At 35.4% G+C, this 20859-nt stretch overlaps 1 protein-coding gene across 1 annotated transcript in view; it reads right to left on the reverse strand.

The window, feature by feature from the left end:
- The window catches only part of PLXDC2 (plexin domain containing 2), a 256169-nt gene that overhangs the window by 32953 nt on the left and 202357 nt on the right, over nucleotides 1-20859 (reverse strand). Inside the window, exons 10-12 of the mRNA XM_036401732.2 lie at nucleotides 5138-5198; nucleotides 2089-2242; nucleotides 593-631 (exon numbers count right to left, since the gene is read on the reverse strand). Of these exons, the coding sequence (XP_036257625.1) occupies nucleotides 593-631; nucleotides 2089-2242; nucleotides 5138-5198 (254 nt within the window). The remainder of the gene's footprint in view (nucleotides 1-592; nucleotides 632-2088; nucleotides 2243-5137; nucleotides 5199-20859) is intronic.

Here is a 20859-nt window from a genome sequence, read left to right on the forward strand (position 1 = left end):
CCTTGAACTCAAAGAAGATTACAAAAGTAGTCCCCTGCAGAGTGCAGAGCCTCATTTAACAGGGGCCTTTATGGAAAAGGTGATCTTATTAACTTGCACAGGGAAGGTGCATGGAGAATGTGCAGGATCTCTGCTAGTACAGATGTAGATATAAAATGGGTATGGTTATTAACAAAATGTCATGTAATGATTCACTGCTATGAATGACTTTGTAGCACAATATTATTATTTAGAACTAGCACCATATACTCTCTTAAAACAGTTAAATAAAACTACATTATTACAGTCAATAACTGTATTAATACTGCATTACTAGTCAATAATTGTATCAATACAATTAAAGTTTGCTTAATATGTCCATAATTGAACAAGCTCTTTAATTACAGAATGCTAAAGAGAATTGCAAATAGTTTCCTAAGCAGTTCCTAAGCTTATTTGCCCTACTTATCTTCCACACAGATGTGGGACACTGGAGTCCCTTGAGAGTCTGGTAAAAACTATTTCTACAATCAGATATTGATTAATAAAGTTCAGTGGAGTGTAATTTGGCAAAATACTGACACTATTTACAGACAAAAAAAACCTCTCTTACCTGCATTATCTTTTAGGTGCAGTGCTATCTTGGTGTCATCTATAAAGGAAATTCAAAGTTAGTTGAAGGTAAAAGCATTTTTCTAGATCATGATTCACTTTAGCAATAAATTTGTAATGATAAATACATTCCAAAGCAAGAAAATTACCTGGTACTCAACTCAATGAGAACTAGATTGTGGTTTTTCATACACTGAACACTACACTTTCTTACCACTAAAAAAACCCCCTACTTACAAGAGTGTTAAAATATTCAGGAGGATTCAAAACACTAGCAAATGAGGGTATGAGAGTCTGTCTCATAATTTTTATAAATAATTCATATATATTACATATTCACACATAGCTGGAGCATTCTATCATATAAGGACTATATGAACCAACATATGTCAACAAAGTAAGACAATGACTTAGTTTCTTTTTGAAGAATCTTGGAAAAGTCTACTAATACCAAACCCTATTCACTTCCTTTTTCTAAACTCTATTTACTTATTCCTCTTTTTCTTGTGAATTTTAATGAACAGAATTCCAGAAAATATTCCTTTTAATGCAGTCCAAATTCTGCACTGACAGTTTCTAAACTATTATTGTGCTAAACTAACCGGTCTTATCAGTAAATTACCACATTGAAATGTCTTCAGCTCAGATTTCCTCTCACAGGCTACTTGGAAAATCCCTACCTAGTTCTTTTTCTTATGTTAACATACAATTTCAACAAACACACGTGCCCATACACACACACACACACACACACACACACACACACACACATTTTATAGATGATCTTTGATTAATCTGAATTAGCTTTCTTGCCCAGATAAATTTCCTCCAAAGGCAGGAGAGCAGGATATTCCAAGTTCAAAAAGGCAAGATTTAAGCAGCCATTGGGACAAGGATGAGAACTGACCCACCACTGCTTACCCAGTTAATTAAATTCAGAGGCCTAGAGAAATTACTTCACAACAGTGAGCACTACATGAAAAGAACAATGTCAATTGACTGAAAAAAGGTAAACAGGCATATTTCAAAGAGGTTTTTATTTTGGATTATCTATAATTTTCACCTGGCTGAATAGAATCCATAAAAGAATTACAAATTCATTAAGTCTGTGATGGGAATTTCTTCTAGATTTAGCAGGGACCTTTACTACTACTATTCAGCAGGTTTTGGACTACTCCCTGAATGTAAAGAAACAGGAAAAAGTCATTGTAACCTCAAGTTTTCATTGTAACCTCAAGTTTTCATTGTAACCTGAAGTCTTCCTAACTTGTCCTTACTTCTCCATCAGCATTCTCTCCTTGAGCCTTCATCCCCTTTTCACCTTACTGGTGCAAGAGTGAGCAATTTAAAAGCAAGAGCCTTGAAGGCAATTCCCAACTCCTTCTGCTGCCCCAGAGGGAAAAGGCTGTCATCAACACATATTTAAAGGAAATAAATTTCTTTCTGAGTTCTAAATTGCTTTTTTCAAAGTGTAAAAATGCAGTGTATACATGTCACCTTCTGTGGGCAGGCTGGTTGGAAGGTGGGAAGTGGTGGATCCTCTGGTGGTTGTTAAAACTCTGAACCTTGTGGTGGTTGGCAGAAGGGTGGTGGTGGAGTACAGAGGTGTTTCAGTTGTGTCTATATTCCTCTCACAAATCTTATCCTTTGACTGTTGGGAAACAACAGAAACAAGGAAGAGCAAATTAATTCTCATTGGAAACCATCAAGAATGAAGGATTTAATCATGGACAGGTTGCTGTGATAAAAAGAGTGAAAATAGACACTAGATAAAGAAATTTCAAGAGCTTTCTCTTTTAATTTTTTTTTCCTTTTCCACTTTCAAGTATCTATGCAGCATTCAGCAGCATATATTTTTTCATTTATCTGCAAAATTTACAGCTCTTAATTGTTAATTACAAAGTCAGCCCAGATTGTCAAACTTATTTCCCTCAATCAAGGTTTAACATCTAAGTTTATAATTCAGACTTTTCTGTTATGAAAGCTCACTGCCATCAATCCAGGTGACATAAAACATGTTAAAAAAGATATGTGGGAATTAAAAAGTAGCTCTTCGTAGTGCACAATGTGTAGCTAACTGGAGCAATTAATTAGGCTTTACATGGAATTATCACAAGAGAACACACATAGATGCATAAAATGTGTGCATGTATTCAGCCTATAGAATATTTATTCACTACAATAAATCAATCCATTCACTATATGCCTATTAATTCAAATAATATTAAAGTGTAATGTATTTTTTGTATAAATAAAAACATAATATATCTATATATAAATATAGAAACCAATTATTATAAAGGATAAACATCAAAAATAATAAAATTTTTATAATAGATTTGCAAACTATAAATAAAATTCACTATCAAATATTAATATTTATTTGCATGGGCAAATATTTTGATACAGAGTCTGCTTGCTCTTTTTTTTTCTCCCAAGTTCTGGACATTTTTAAAAGTCTGAAGATGCAATGAATAATTTCTTTTATGGTTCACACAGTTTTACAGGAAAATACATCCAATTATCTTTCAGCATTTTACTCCTGCTGTCCCCATTCATTTTAATGAGAAGTGGAGTCATGCGAACCTTTACTTCATTTTATTGAGATTTGGCTGTCAAAACCCAGTGGACATTGTCTTTCTTTTATTATTCACAGATATTTTATAATTCTTTTTTTTACTTTAAACTATATATTACATAACAGAATCGTAGCAGTACCTGCAGGATAGTTATTCTTTACGTTTTTTCGTATTTTTCTTAAAAAATACTGTTAATTTCACTGATGTAATTTAGTCAAAATTTAGCTCAAAATTTATATTAAAAATAAAGAAACCTTAATATGAGAATCCTCATTATTTATCCTTTTGAATGAAGCATCTAAAATTAACCATTTTGTGCTAAATTTTGATCCTTCCTGGAACTTTAGCAGTCAGGCTCAGGCATAATTCTGGAGGATGCCAAGCAAGCTGTTGCTTCTACTCCACAGAGCCTAAAAGCTGGACAGTCAACTGCAACCAAGGAGCCCAAAACTGTGCAAATTAAACTATTAATTTCTCAGATATACTTAGTATATTGATAATTTCGTCTCAGATCATGTACTAAACCTTGGAGCACATGCTGGACTGGAGCAATAAAGGAGAAGCAGAAGGGAATGTTAATGTCCTGCAGAGAGAATTTTTTTGATATCTTAATTTGCAAGCACAATTGAATCCTGGCTAATTATAATCAGGATTAAAGCAGTACAAGGGTTGTGCCCTATAATAACACATGCTCCCAGTAACTTTTATCCTATGTTCTTGAAAATGTTGCCCTCCACAGATAATAAACATCTCAAAAATGTTGCTTTCAAATCAGCTGGTGACAAGCTGCAAAGCTGAAGCTTCAAGGCCATATAATAAGACAGTTTGTAGGTTGCAGTTATTTTGCAATTAAAGTTCTAAAAAAAAGATAATTTCTTCCACTAATATGGATTTATAGCATTACTTCTCTTTTCTTCTACTGAAAGTAAAACATAATGTACTCTTCTTACTAGACACCTGGGGCTATGTTTTGCCCTGGGCTTCACCTGACATTTCAGAAGGCCTATGTTGTTGAAACTCATTCATCATCAGGATATTTAGCCTGTTCAGCAAAAATGGAAAAAATAACTGCTTTTTTAATGGCAACCTTCTTTTTTAATGAAGATTAAAAGTGCCATAAATTAATTTATTCCTATTACCACAGTCCCAACATAGAAAAAAATAAAAAAGGAAAATGAAAAAACACCCCAAACCTCAAACCAGAAACATTTGTAAAAGGGGCTTTCAAACTGGAAAGTCATCATCATCATCAATAATCATCATCATCATCATCATCATCATCATATGTATAAATGTTTGTTGGAAATGAACTTCTTTGGTCTAGGAGTACCCCAGATATCTTTCAGAGGAGGGTTATTGTCCCTGTTTTTCAGCCCACCACTGTCAGATATGTTCTTCATCCTGTCACTGCATCTCCATGAGAAGAAATCAAAATGCCATGTAGGCTGGTTGTGTGAGGACTTTTAAATTTTTATTTCAATTACTATTTTTATTTTATCTCTTTGAATTCATCTGTGTAATTTCTTCTTTACTAAATGATTTGGCCAGATTTCAAAACCAAAATGAAATGTCTGTTTTTCCCTTGAGGCTACTCTTGCAAAGGGTTTTCTGAAATAAGGAAAATCATTGTTTCTTCTCCTTTTCTGGCAAAAGTCAGAGATCTAAAAGAAAATTGGCACAGGGACATTGTTTTGGAGGAGGCTTTCTGTTTTTTTACAGGTTTTGTTTAATTAAAGTATTTTCCCAAAGATAAAATTTTAATTTTTGTCCATTTTATTGCCTCAAATGGGGAGTGAAACTGCTCAGATTGTTCTTCTTTGTTATGCCTTATGGGATTTCCCCTGAAAGAGAAATATAGAATTTCTTTGGCCTTGAAACCACGCTTTATGATCTGAATAATTTAAACAAAAACATCACAACTACATATATTGTCTCTGATGGGCTGAGGATGTAAACTACTCACATACCTCTTCAGGGCAGCCACTGTCTACCCAATCTTGCCGGTGACGATCAAATCCACTGGAGCATCTTTAAATGATGAAATAGATAGAAGTTGTCCACATGGAAATAGGAGGGAAAAAAAGAATAAAGCAAGGGAGAGGAACAGAAGAGAGTGACAGAAAGAATAAGTAAATTATATGATTTAAAATCCATATGCTTTATATGGTATCATTTTTATTCAAGATGCTTTTGCTTACAATATGAGAAACTTCTTTAATCCACTTTAGTGAAAGGTTTTTCAATGAATGAGATTTTATTTTAGTTTTTAAAATTTATTTATCATTTTTAGATAGGAATGTCTACCTTCCACTGCATAATTATTCTTAAGATGTCACTGACCCATAGCATTTTTAAGTTTGATGTCAGCTATATCAATGTAACTCAGTTTAATTATTATTGTCCAGACGTATCCAGGAAAATTTAATCCCACAAAGGATGCAGTGAACCAGTCACTGGGTTTATCAGGCAAAGTGCTCACAGACATCAAGATGCACATAGAGCCATTAGATCAATGTTCACAGCTTCTCTGAACACTCTCTGTGACAAATAGAGAACATTGTACAGCTGCTTCTCCTCCTCTCTAGATGCAAAACTTAAATTGCATGCATATTTCTTATCAAATTAGGTGAGTTTAATAACCTGTTTGCAATATCCCTTGTCTTTTGCTGTATGCAACAAATAAATTTTAAAGAAACTTGTAACACTTTAATGTAATGATTCCCCTGGAAATGCCCATTTCTCAAGAGTATTATCAGTGACTGTAGAGTAAGTGTGTGTTTCCTAGACAACAGGTAGCATCACAAACAGAAAGCATTATTAAAATGGCAAGCAAATAACTAAAACACTGTGTTCAGCTTTGAAGGAGATTCTTGCCAGCTAGGATGTTTTTTATTTTGGAGAGTTTGTTTTTGGTTTCTGTATTCATTTCCTGCAGTATTTTGTTATGAGACAGGGTGATGTCATTTGGCACCCATGGTCATAACTTACCTGAATGTATAAAAACCAGCTTTTTGCTGTCTTTTAATAAGACTAGGCAAACAAAGAAGACCACGGTTATGGTTAGCTGTATTTCAGGGTCCTTTTTTTTGTTTACAAAGAATTGAAAGATAACAAGATATGTCAAGTACTACCTACTTCAAGCAAGGGAGCAGTTCATTTGGAAAAATGGAACTCCATAATTATTTTTACAGAAGGAGAGGATGTTACAAGAAGATGTAAACAATGTTAACAACACACTTGGGGTAAGAAAAATCTCCATATAATTATTCTGAGCAGAATCTACAATGTCTTTGAGAAAAGATTTTGAGAAAAATATTCATTCTCTTGCTATACCTGCATTGCATACCACATTCCAGCATTTGCAATATTATGAAAAGAAATACCCCAACACTAACTGGTGCCAATTTTCACACATTCTATAGCAACTGGCTTCTCCAAACACCCATTGCCATTTAAGAGAGAAGTTTTCAAACCAAAAATGTTTTTCAGAGAAATACAGATATCTCCTTCCCAATGCATGAGGCCCCTAACATAGGAAGGACATTGATGTGCTGGAGCAGTCCAGAGAGCCACAAAGTTGATTACAGGGCTGGACCACCTCTCTTATGTAGACAGGCTGAGGGAATTGGAGCTGTTCAGCCTGGAGAAGGCTCCAGGAAAACCCTATACAGGTTGTCCACACTTAAAGGGAGCTTATAAGAAAGATGGAGAGAGACCTTTTATCAAAGTAGTGACAGAACATGAGTAATGGTTTTAAATGAAAGAGAATAGACTAATACTGGATATGAGGGAGAAGATTTTCACAGTGATGCTGGTGAGTCTCTAGAATAGACTGTCAAGAGAAATTGTGAATGTCCCATTGTTGGAAGTGTTCAAGGTCTGGTTTGATGGGGCTTTTTGCATCCTTGCATCTACTGCAAGATGTTCCTGCCCATGCCAGTGGGGCTGCTCAGAGTAATCTTTAAAGGTCCCTTCCAACCCAAATCATTCTATGAATAAAGACTACTTGAAAAGTGTTTTCTTGCTGAACTGTGAGTGAATCAGTGCTATGTTGGGAGCTCAGTGCTGCTTCTCCATCTCTGCGGTGTTCTGTCTCTGTGAATGTTTGAAAGAACCAGAAGAACTTTACTAAGTAGAAAGAAATGATAACATGGTATTCCAGGTATGAATAGAACTTTTTTTCCCAGTCTCCCCTACATTTCTTTAAAATTTGAAGATCTTCATTAGCAACTTCTGTGCCCATCTCTAAGCAGGACTAGACTGATTTTTCAGACATACTGAAAACTCATAAATCCGTCACATTTTATTCATAAAGCTTTGGCTCAAATGGTTTTGAGGATATTCAGTACATGAGAAAACCAAACCAAATATTTAGACATGAAATCAAGCCACTCCATAAATTCCTCCACTTGAGGCAATTACTGCTATTGCATATCCATGCTAATTCAACCCAGTGTACTTAGAGCTAGTAGGGATTAAACAAACCTAGATTTTATCTTATATCTAAGTTGTGTCAAATTTAAGGCTCCAAAGATTAAATGAATAAAAATGTATCCCAGGTGCACTCACAGTTTTTAAGTCTTTTCTTACAAACTAATGAATTACAGGGGTGAGTAACATTTTTGGGGTTAATTTTTTTTCACCAGGAATTAACCAACCGCCAAAAATTGTATGTAACCCTCAAGGATTTGGAATGCCTCTTTCAAACATGTGAGGCAGTTTTGAGAAGACTCTGCCTTGAAAAAAATACATTAAACCCTGGGCACTGCTTATTTAACATTTTCCACTGATGCATGGTGAGTCCAAACAATATTATCAGAAAGCAGCTTTATCAGGAATGAGATAGTCTCCTGGCAAACCTGTTTGTGAACTTCCTTTGAGGCATAAATCACTGCATGTCAGCAATAGAAGCTACTGTTGTTGCTGCCTGGTTGAGTTAGAGTTCTGGAAACTGTCATTTCAGTGCAGCACCCGCTTTACTGACTGCATTTTTAAGACCTTAATTTAGTGGCATGGTGATAATTCCCTGTTGCCATTAAAACACTGGAGCAGACTTGATTTGCTGCGCTGTTTATGCCATCTGTCAACACGGCTATTTCATAACAACTTCATTTTCAAGTGATGCCCAAATTCAGCTCCTAGGAAAGCAATAATAAAGATGTTCTAGGAAATTAAAATAGGGACATTTATGAAATGCAAGGAATTTCAGGATTTGTGTGGAACTCTGGAGTACTGGTTCATGGAGGAAATGGAAAATTAATGTCTCTACACATATAGCTACTAATGCAACTCAACTAATGGCACAACTAATGCAGCTCAGTCTGAGTAAGAAGAAAGCTGTCAGAATCCTTTCTGTATGTAGCCAGAAAGGAGCTGAAGATGCCATCCTATTTACCAAAATCCCTTTGCCTTTATTTGGCAGAGAATACTTGAATACAGTGTCCACTCAGTGCAGGACATGAAATGTTTTGCTCCTTTTCTTAAAAAGAGTTCAATGAGGATTAATGATGATGATGATGATGGTGATGTTAATAATAACAATAATAATAAATGAGATAACCTGAATACAGAAAATTCATCAAGGTTTAATGTGTAAAATCTAGAAACGCAATGGAAAATTATTAGGAAGAAAAAGGACAAAGTCTGGATGGAAAAACTTTTTCATTAAGTTGAGCTGGAGTATGACAATCAAAAGCATTGAAATGCACAGCTCATATAATTTAAAGCAATAATTTCCTAGTATTTTTGGCTCTGTAAGAGCATGTAAAGAGCAGATTTTTGGAAATGAAAGGCATTCCAGAAATCTGAAATGATTTTGTAAATACCATGTAATGATTTAGCTCATTTAAAATCTGTAACATTAAATAGAAAATTGAAGAGGCAGAACTTTTTTCTGAATTCAACCATTAAAGAAAGACCATCACATTATGAAAGGATTAAGACAGTTGCTAGAATGTTTGAATTACTAAAAGAAGAATTAGAACATTTTAAGGTGGAATTTCTTTCCAAGGTGAGATAGAAAGTAAAAAACAAATATAAATAAAATATTTAAAAAAATACTGGAACTTTGTGTCTGTCCAACTGAAAAATAACTCTAATCATAGAGTGATTTTTGGAGGAAAAAATGTTTATTTTTGTGCTTGGTCTGGTTTTGCCTCCCTTTACCCCAGAGCAGGCTCCAATTTTGTTCCTTCACCCTTCAAATACCACTTTCTTGCCACACTGTGCTGTCTGGGGAAAGACTGAATTTTCCTTCCTTTGTTATTTTCCACTTTCAAATGCAGAACTTAATCACAGCTCAAAATGCTTATGAAGTTCATGTGAAGTGTCTCTGTGACTGACCATGGTATGCATTTTTAAGGTATTTGAATAACATTGGTGCTTATTACTTAGCTCAGTACTCCTAATCATACATCTGAATTCTAGCATAAATATGTTCTCTGTATTTATCTTTTACTTAAATATTGCCTAATTAAACTGTAATTCAGAAAAGGAGGACAATTTGATTAGTTGGAAGAGGATTTGCTCCCATCTTGCTCTTCTAAAATAAAAATATCTGACTAGCTGAATACAAAGATTTGAAACTAAAATCAGCCTATACTATTCTAATGTTTATGAAAAATTTGAATGTTACAAAGGCATAATTAATAGTTGATGCAAGACTGAATTCCACCACTGTTTAAATATTATTCTCTGCTCAAAATTTAAAACATTCAGGCAATGATAAGGATGATCAGAGTGGAACAAAGTTCAGCAGTCAATCTTCAGCCTGAAAATGGTTCCACAACTTTATGGGATGGAAAGCTTGGTAAAATTTAGCTACCTGTTGAGTAAAATACGCCTGAAATATCAAATAAACAGAGAAGGAAAAGATGTAAAAATCCAAGCTGTTATTTTACAGAAAACAACTGAACATGCATAAGCCTAAATTTTTGTAACTCTGACACAACATTTGAATAGGCAGTAGAAAATAAAGACTCCCACAGGGAATTCTTTCTGTTGAAAGAGGCTAAGAATAAAAGTGGAATAAAAGAAGTAAGTTTTATTTTCAATACCACTAGAAAGAAAAAGATCAAATTGTGGTTAAAGCGAGACTTGACAGAATTCTGATTAAAGAAGAATAGGAGGATATTTTCTACAAACTTAATGTCAGTTACAACAATAAAGGAAACATGCTGAAAAGCAGATAAAGAATAAAAAGTGTGCTTTTGCTAAAGGCTCTGTTTTGAACAGTTAGAAGGAAAAAGATAGTGTAAGAGGAGTACCCTAGAGTCAAATTTATGAGATTATGGTACTGGCATTTCCAACAGAATCAGCAGAAATGTACATCAAATGTACATCAAATGTGTTCTCTGGGAAGGAACCACACTGAGATTAGTCCCTCATTCTAGATTACAGTTGCCACTGCTTTCACTCTGTTCATTTGTACCTGCACAAAGTGGGTATAAAGAGCTAATAGCAAGAGAAGTTAGCAGAGAATTCTGATCCATTGGCATTGCTGCATGTTTGGCACACAAGTAATTTCTCAGGGTTTGATGCAAACAGCTCTGAAGTACTACTGGATGTACTTTACATTCTGTTTAGTGATCCTAAAAACCACAATTTAGCTCTTCTTTCCAACATGATTGTCTGAACTATTTTCTATCTTTGCATATGCAGCTGACACTATCTCAGAATTACAGTTATTGTTGCATATCCATTGATTTAGTCTCATTTTAAAAATAAAAATATGAAAGTTGTTTTTGGAGAAAATTTTTCTTTTTCCACTTTAGAGATAGGGGAATAGAACATAGGAGACACTGAATGATCAGCTGAGATAACACATAATTTGTAACAGAGCCTAGAATTAAGCCAAGATTTTCTGAAAACCAGATAAGCATGCACTATTTCACAGCTTCTGTGTTTCCCATAGTGCTCACAGACATATGAATGGTAGAACTGAGAATTAAATTGAAAAAAATCAAGTCTCAGGTGATGTGTATCAAAGCACAAATCTCATTCACACATTGCCCATGCTCTTTTTTATTCAGGTACTTTACTGGGATTTTACTCCTTTAAAAAACTCACACTGATAACATCAACAACTAGTAGAGTCCTTATGGCAGGACAAAAATGACCTGGTGCCTGGAGACTGTATGAAAAAAGGCTGTTCACATGTGTGTTATCACACACGAACCCCAGTAATCAGACAGTGTGCACCATGGCTGGTTCAGTACTAGTGGGCAGCAGCATCTGAGCTGCAAGAAGGAGAATTGCAGCAATGGTTTGGTTAGTGCTGGGTTACTGCCCCTGCTGTGTCTCATTCACAGCTCTAAAAAGAGTAAGAACTGAAAGGAAGCAGGAGCTATGACAGGCAAAGGAGGCTCGGAGTGCTAAACTCACTCTACATAATCCAATGCTTATATGCTTATAGAAGTGTGTGAATTAGGGCTAAGAAAAACACCCTCTGTTAACACTCAGTGAACTCTTCAGATAGAGGGCAAAACAAGGAAGGACATGAATCATCCTGTAACTGATTATGTTTAAAGCAACTTAAAGTTTAGAAAGCTATTTGTTTCTCAAAATAGTATCTTAATTTTGTCTCATTTTTTATTCTAAAAGTGAGTCCAGTTCTGAAGTCAACATTGAGCAGGACCAGTCACCAAAAGAGATCACAAAAGAATTACAGAACAGCAGAAGCTCCTCAGTTTATTAATTGATGGTACAGATTGATATTTGTTGTGATATTCAGTGATTTCATTAATGTATTATGATAATGCAGATATTGGAAGAGTTAATAGATCTGAATAGAGGGGAAACTAAAAATGACATTTAAGGAAGTGTATTCATAAAATTTCATTTATTTCCCTAAGCTGAGAATATCTTCTACAAGAACATGTTAGAGAATTCCTGAGTTTACATGACTGGAAAGATTGAGAAATATATATGCTATAAAAAAATCTGAAGACTATGTTAGAAAATGGAGCAGTTTCCTTGAGGTCATCCTAATCTCACATAATCCAAAATTTATGAAGAGACATATGAATTTCAGATTTCTTTAAATAAAAACTTTTGACAAATGTTTCGTGTTTAAAATATGTAAAATTTAAAATATGCTAAAAAAAGAGACGTTTCATTCACGGTACTTCATTATAGAATGATATCTAGGAGGCTGTGAGGAGAATATGATCTCAGTGATGCTCAGTTTATACTGAATACAACCATAAGAGGTTAGCACTTCTGGAACACAATTAAAGCAATTGTGATCGTTCTGTCCACACTAGTACAATAAACATGCCCAGAAATGTTCTTTGGCACTGAAGACTGCTGGCACACAATGGCTTATGCCTGAAGGAGCAAACTCTCTCAACCTTGAAAAGGAAGAGGCTGCACATAAATGGCCAGCTGGGAATAACCTTTGGAACAGTCCAATTCCTGCACCATGCCTGGGAACTGTTCTGGACAGTGCTCCTGGGCATGGACTGAAATCACACCAGGAAACATCACAACTGTTTTAGGGACACATACAATTGTTTTATAATGCCCAGGAAGCTTCCCAGGCTGTGTTTAATTTGCAATACTATGTAAAAAGATACTTTGTATGACAAGATGAACTATGCTTGTAAAAGTGACTGGGGCTACCATTCTGCATTACATTTCAAAGAAACATGAGAAAAAGAAAATTTGATAAAGTGCAAAAAAACTCTCCATTAAAAATCTTGGCTGATTCCATTAAAAACCACTTAACTTATTTTATTTATTTATTTTTCCTTGTTTTATTTATTTCCCTTGTAATGAGAACACAGGAAATGAAGAGTGATCATAAAAAAAATGGTGGAAGATAGATTTCTCCATGGTAATGCAGTGGGTCGGTTGCTTATATGAAAGGAAAAAAATCTAATGCTTCCAAAAAAGGAGATTAACACTCATCCTAAAAATTATCCTAGAGTCAGGTGTGATAACAGGATACCTGTTTCCACAGATGTGTCCTGAGTTTTGACATTTCTGAAATGCTTTGGTCTCAGTTTCTGTTTTTTCACTTTTTTTTTTTTTAAATACTTGAAATAAGGAAAGAAGGGGACCAGTTGAGAAAATTTTATCTAGGCCAACAATTTAGGCTACAATGAGTAGGTGGTATATGGCTTCTGAAATATAGACTCATGAACATTCAAATATTTGATAAAAGTTACCTAGCAAGTTAGTTCTTGGAACACACCATTCTCTGTCAATCAAGGAAGGAATTTGGAACTACAAATTAAGTTCATCTCAGACATGAAAGGAAAGAAATCTAGTACCTTGTTCCTCACTAAATTATTTTACTTAGAGGGTCTATGAGACAGAATGAGCCTACTACACAATCGTTATTTTTACTAATCCGTTCATAGATCTTTCTATAAAAAAAAAATTGTCCTAAACTCATAAAACTGGGGTTGGCCAAATTTGTGCATTTTCTAATACATCATTTTTGGGAGAGAAAAAAATGTCCAATTTGTTCATCTGTTGTAAGCAGTACAGTTGATTTATTTCAGGCCATTGGAAGAGAAGATAAGATATAGAGAGAATGGCAGTAGCACTGCTGCATGTATAGAAATGCATAAAAGCATTGCAAAATGAGCGATGCTGAATAATGGAACTATCTGTTATAGTAATATCCTATCCTTTTTTGATTACAAATTCATTTAGAAATCTAACTAGAAAAACTAGTTAGTTTCATCAGGGGAAGCTTACTTATATATTTGGCTCAGAAACTGCTGTTGTGGGGCCTAAGAGCTCTTGAGAGACTAAGAACCAAATTATGTTTGGTTTTTATTCCCTTTAACTTTCAGATTAGAACTTTGAAGTTCTAATGTGTTCAAAGTCAAAGCATACATCCTGCCATACATGGTTAGAGAAGTGATCACCAACTATTTTAGAATCCACTGTTTCCATTAGTGGAAGATGGTCAGCTCACTTAGGACTCTTTCAGTAGCACAGGAATAGCAGTTAGCAGAAAATAATATAAAGAACTATACATAATAGTCAACAGAGAGAGAACTGGATAAAAATATCAGTCCTTTAGCAAATAAGGATAACGCTTGCAAATTAAGGGTAAGGAAAATGTAGCAAATTTCAGAGGTGTGAAAAAGATATAATTTGGGACTTCACCCACAACAAGAAATGGAAGAAACAGCCTGCGTGTCAAGAAGATAACCCAAGTAGAGTAGAAATGATGCTGTAGACATGATGTTAAATTATCTCATTGTCTTTTGGTAAAACACATTCTAGTGAGAAACCAATGAGAAGTTTGTGACCCTGACTGCATTCCTCTGTCTTTGAACATGGTTCATACAGCAGTGGTTCCTATCTGAAGATCTCAAAACCTTCTTGAAGCTCTTTCTCTGAATGCAGGTAAAGCAGGTACAGTTTTTGCCTTATGTGGTAACCTCCCTCTAAGCATTTTTTAAGTAGTCTTGTGTCTAGGTAACAAACCTAGTTTTTCTAATTTTTCTCATTTGTGTTCTGTATTCATCTATTCATCATCTACCTGTATTTCACATTTCACATGTCATGTACTATGAAAATTATCTTACTAACCACTTTGTATTACAATTTATTTAATGCAGTGTTGCTATGTATTTTTATTTGTTATCAGAAGAGTCTGCTTTATTTGAAATTTGAATTTGAATGTCCCTTGCATTCTTTGTATTATACAATTTAAGTCCAATAATTATGGTAGATGACAATTTGAGTAATTTATTTGGGAATCAGAAATACTATAAAGTCTTGTGTAGGAACCCACGAGAGAGAGACAGCCTATCACACACAGAATAATGACTACAAGCCTGAGTCTAGTTTCTTAAAATGTCTAGTATCTAGATAGATATCTAATGTATCTAATATAAACATCATAAAGCATCTGTGAAACTGTTTCAACGGTGAGTGTCACCATTCTGCAATCAAATAGGAAGTTTTCTGAATTCAAACGTAGCTATGAACAGATGAAAAGGAAACCAAAAGAGTTTTGGGCTGCAATGGGACTGAATGTGGCATAGTTCTGTCAGAAAAAAACGGAAGTTTAATCTCAGAGTAAATACCTCTCTAATACAGTGTGGCAATCCCCACAGGAATAGCTATCACCCTCAGGATAAACAAACAATGAGGAATTAAGTCTGTACTAAGCTCTCTTGTGATTTGAAAGACTTATGACTGGCACAGAAATTGCAGTTCTGGATAGAAATGGTTCATTAAAAACTGAGGTGGGCTTTGTCTTATTGTTCTAATGCGATAAATGAAGAATAAAATATTAGTAGTATTTAAAAGAATTGCAACAGAAGTTTCTAAAGAAAAGAATTGTAGTGCAACCTATTTTTCTAGTTATTATATTACACCTCTTTATCATTTTGGTGTCTTAGGTGCCTCTGTGAATTTAAACATGGAAATGAAATACAGATGTTGCCACCTTCTTTCCAAATTAATCAGCAAAATTAAGTATTACCTAAGGTATATATAACAGATGTATGTCTTCTATCCCTCCCCTCAATGAGATTTAAGTGCTTAACTGTCCTCTGAATCTTTGATAACTACTTCCTGCATTTATAAAAAAGACCTTAGGAATGTCATATATTTGGTGATAAACAGTACATGAGCAAGGCTTTACAGGAAGATCTTAGAACAGTCCAGGCAGTGGTCCTTTCCATATTAACTGTGATGTCTTCTCCAAGCTCTGTTGCAAAATCTGGTATCACAGAAACCTGCACAGTGGATAATGAACAGAGTCTCTAAGCTCCAGAAGACATGGTAACAACTCTGGCAAAGGATGTTATTGTGAACATCCAGTTAGTGAAAACAATCTCAAAGTTTGGAGAACAAATGATATTGTAAGAAACACATATATAGAATATTAATAGTGTGAGTGAGGTGTCTTAAATTGATCACTGTGTTTAAAATCTTTGAAAAAAATCTAGATTAAAAATCTTTAAAATGCTTCCCCATCTTCAGGTACAGGATTTAATAGAAAATATTTTAACAGAAATACTAGGATTTCATACTAATGAGAATTGTAGCAATCTTCTGCTCCTTTTCTAGAAATAGAGTTCTATGACCCAGCCTTGAACTTAAAAATTTGCATCAGTTATGAGCATAACTGTTGTCCTCATGCTGTTCTGAATTATTCAGGAAAACAAAGCAAGGTATGCATATGTGTGACTAATGCTGCAGCTGCAAGAAGACTGGCTATTTCCTATGTGAAAGCAGGATTCAAATTCACTTGGTTAGATATCAAATCTATTAATGTTAGGATCAGGATAATTTTATGGAGCTGCTGAGACCATCAGTGAGTAACTGCAGAAGAACGTGGGGAGACAAGAAGCTTGGGGAATGAATGATCTGGTCTTGCACTGACTTGTATGAAGCCCCTGAAAGGTGGTGCTTGTTCACTGGGTTTCTGCTCAGACGCTGAGCTTTTGAGGTTTATTAGTATAAATCATAGGAATTATTCCAGACAATTTGTGCTGGAGGGAATTACAGAAATTCCACAATAATTCCACTGACTCCAGCTACTATCAAATTCCACCAATTTACAAAAAAAGTAGAAAGGCTAGTAATCTGCTATTTATCCATGTGAGATTCTCATTGAATTGCAAATTCATCTGGCTGCAGGCTACCTTTCAACAAAAACATTTTGTGAGCTCAGGATCATCTATGTTCCTTAACAGTACTTTCCAATGTACTGTTATGTACATTTTACTAATATGTACCATTATTACCATTTTTAAGTGTACCATTACTATTTACCATTATTTTTAAGTGTACCTACAGGGTCACTGAGGTTAATGCTCTCTTCTAACAGGACTGCCATCCCACTTGAGAATATCTATTGCTATAATCTTGTGAGGCTTTTTTCATCAAACAATACATCACTGAGCTTATTCTGGTTTGAGAAAATGCTTTGTTCATTAAACACTTTTGTGCCACTCTCTTTTCTTGCTTTAGTCCCATCAGGCTTACCATGCATACTAAATTCTTAATTATTGAATGCTAATTTCCTAACAGTTTCTTGCAGTGCATGAGGGAAAATTAGCTTGTCAAATTAAGAGCAAGGACCTTGGAAAATATTTGAAGAAGTTGGGTGTGGAGCAATTTTCTGCTCAATAAAGTACAGATCTACTTATTGTATTGCTCGTATCAGTAATGCATCAGGGCTGACAAATTTACACATTCATTCTTGATACATTTTTTGCACTTGATTAGAAAGATCAATTGCTGTCTCAATACAGCTTTTGAAATAAAAGAAAAATATGTTGCATTTTAGAGCAAACTCTGACAAAGTGCCATGGATTCTGATTCTCATGTTTGCTATATGTTGCTTCATAATTGGAGAAGAAACTGTATGCAAGTCAGAAAAACATTATTTCCATTACTTTTCATTTATCTTAGGGTAAATGTGACTTAATTCAACAATCTGATTGTTAAGACCTGTGTGTTAGGACTCAGCTGTATTTTCACAGAAAACTCCTCCAGCTGTAGTGGCATCATACAAACATCCAGAATCTGGGCACATTTCTTTTGCGTTGTCTGAAGCAGGGGTATGATCAGCAATTTCATGAAGTCAGACACATTGGTAGAATGAAATATATTTAACAAAACACACTATGTATTAAACCTCTAGCCCTTCAAAAGCACCTAAAATGAGATTTTCCTTGTAATTTGTATATGAAACTATTACATTGATTGGATTATATATGCTCCCTCTGGTGGTTTTGGTGGCTTACTTAATCCATAGAAATGACTTTTTATTTCTTGTGTTTGTATTTCAATGGCTAAGGTACTGTGACCAATTTAATAATAACCACACTACTCTCAGTTAAATAGTGTTTGGATAAAAAAAAGCCTCAGTATAAACCAACCAGTCTTCCTCCCTCTTTTAATTTGCAACTGAACTATGAAATATTCCTAAAGCAGTCAAAAAAAGAAAAAAAACCCCAACCAAATGAAAAAAAAAAAAACCTCAACCAAAAACAAACCCACAACTCTTAAAACTTCAAGTAGTTAAAATGAGGAAGTATTTAAAAGTGAGCATTTTGAACCAACCTTTATGATGGAGTACTAATATCAATGGAGAAGGGAAGCTCAGTGGATGTCTCCTATCTGGAATTCTGTAAGGTGTCTGGCACAGTTCCTCACAACACCCCTGTCCAAACTAGAGAGATTCAGATTTGGTGGTTGGATGGTGTAGTGGATGAGGAACTGGTGAGATGTTTGCATCTATAAAGTAGTGGCCAAAGGATCAATATCCCAGCAGGGATTGGTGACAAGAGATTCCTCAGGGGTCTGTACTGGGACCAGCACTCTTAATGTCTTCATCAATGGCACAGACAATGGGATCGAGGGCACCCTCAGCAGGTTTGCAGATGACACCAAGCTGAGTGATGAGGTTTGCCTTTCCCTGATCTTCAGTGGAATCTACAACCCTTGTTGTGGTGTAAAAGCTGAGGAAAAGGTAGATATCAAACAATAAGGTATGTGTTTCTTATTTGGATTTAATTATTTGCTTTCATAAATCCAGGGGCTTCTCTAGTCATATAGCATAGTAATTATGTTTATAGTTTTATAAATTCTGTAGGGAAGGTGCTTTGCTCAGCTGATAAATATTTTAGGTTACATAAAACTGTTACTTATTAATACTACAATGTTTGAGTCAACACTTTTTAACATGAGATCAGGTCTTGCCAATTAGGATATACACATCAACAAACAAAAAACATTATCCTTTTCTTCTACCTGATACTAAAAATTTCCAGACATGAACTCACATTTGAAAATTAAATAAACATATTTCCAATTTCCTTCTAAAGGAAGAAGAACAAACAAGACATTTCAAACTTATCCAGAAGTTCAGAACACAAGTAATAGGAATTCTTTTTTCTCAGTTACTAGAAGGGCACCATGGAAAACCGTCACTTCGTATTTCAACTATAACATGTTTTCTTAAAAAATGCAGGTGCCTAAAGAGTCTTCCTTCCCTGCTTTCCAGCTAATCAGCATGGAATGCAAAACAACTTGTTTGTTTATTACCTGCTTAGATGGGAATAGTGATTATCATAATAAAAGATTAGAAGTATCAAGGCTTAAATCACATTATTGCTACTATTCCCAGACACATTTCTGATTTTTCACTTTGCTCAGAGCATATTCCATAAATCCCAGCTATAACCTGTTCATTTACACAACTAGAGCTGTTGTTGGCACACAGGACTATGCATTGAGGTGAAATACACCACAAATGGGATTATTTCAATTTTTTGAACCTCAGAATTGCTTTAGGAGTGTAAGAAGCTGTGGGAGCTGTGCATACACACAAGGGCAGTATGACTCCCTAAAGTCCATGGAGTGCCCTGCCTCATCACTGCACTCAGTCCTGGAATCTGTACAGTCTCAGGGCACTTTTCAAACAGGAGGTTTGCACTATAGTGGGTCAATACCATAAACTGGTATGATTTCAAACCACATTATTCAAAGCATACTCTGGAAAACAGAGACTCTGAAGGATAAGAGTGCAAAATGTCACTTTTCAGATCAAGGGAAGTCCCCAGCAGGACTGCCTGGAGAGCAGTGCCAGGAGCTACTCCTGAATCTCCAGGCAGCCAGTGACTGAGGGGAGTGGAGCTGGTCTGAGCTGGAGACATGCAAGGAAGTGCTCAGGCTTACACACCTCCACAACTAATGGGCCATTCTTCAGGGGTGACTTGTTTCCTAGGACCAATGTTCACTAATCTCCTGTGTCTCTGGGGGTCCTCTGATCACTGACAGACTGTCCTGTCGAGGCAGTGTCACCCTTACTGAGTAGAGAAGCTTCGAGGGGCACCCATGGGGCATTTCACTGCTCAGCCCTGCTTAGCCTCATCTGAAGATTTTTTCTCATACAAAGTGTTGGAGCTTTAGAAATTTTTTGGTCCTAGATACTTAAGTCCAGAATTTGGTAAAAAGTTGCTTTTAGTACTGCTCTCATATTCTGTGTACCTTCCCTTGAAAACCCGATGAGACTGCCAGCAAAGCATCCTTGAGGATCCAGCTGTTATCCTTTTGGATAAGGCAGACAGTTTTGAGGATCAAAAATTTGAATCTATGTTCCAACAGTGACAGCTGAGTAAAGCTATCATCTAAACTGTTTACAGCTCCTGCCCTTAGTACTACAGCCCTCCAGTTCCCTTCAGGGGTGATGGTACCACACCAAACCTGACTGATGTTGCAGGTACTGGGAGGTGCTTTTGTCTGTATTGATGAAGTGAAGCATGAGACATTCATAGCCTGAGTCTCAGGATGCACAGATTGCAAGATTGTGCTCTGAAATATCAGTTACATTTCACTGCTCAAATTTGAGACTTTCCTGAAGTTAATAAAAATAAAAACATCAATATCTAGGGAATCCTTATTTATTGGACAATCAACTTCAAATATTTTCAAGGGAACTCACTATTTCAGTATATGCAAGCAAGTTTTACAAACTGAAGCTATAAAATAACAGGCAAGGCGGTCTTAAAACTTTCAAAAACTTTTCTAGAAAATGACATCTCTAATGTGCAGGCTATACCAAGTGCCTAGAGTATACAAACATTTTCAGATGCATAAGAGGATGATATAAACAAATCTAACATTAATGAGTTCTCCCAATTTTTACATGTCAGGAAGTTAGAGATAATGAAGGGCAAATGATCCACGTTTCAGCCACTGG

The sequence above is a fragment of the Molothrus ater genome, chromosome 1 (genome assembly GCF_012460135.2).
Source record: "Molothrus ater isolate BHLD 08-10-18 breed brown headed cowbird chromosome 1, BPBGC_Mater_1.1, whole genome shotgun sequence".
In the NCBI taxonomy this organism is placed as follows: Eukaryota; Metazoa; Chordata; class Aves; order Passeriformes; family Icteridae; genus Molothrus; species Molothrus ater.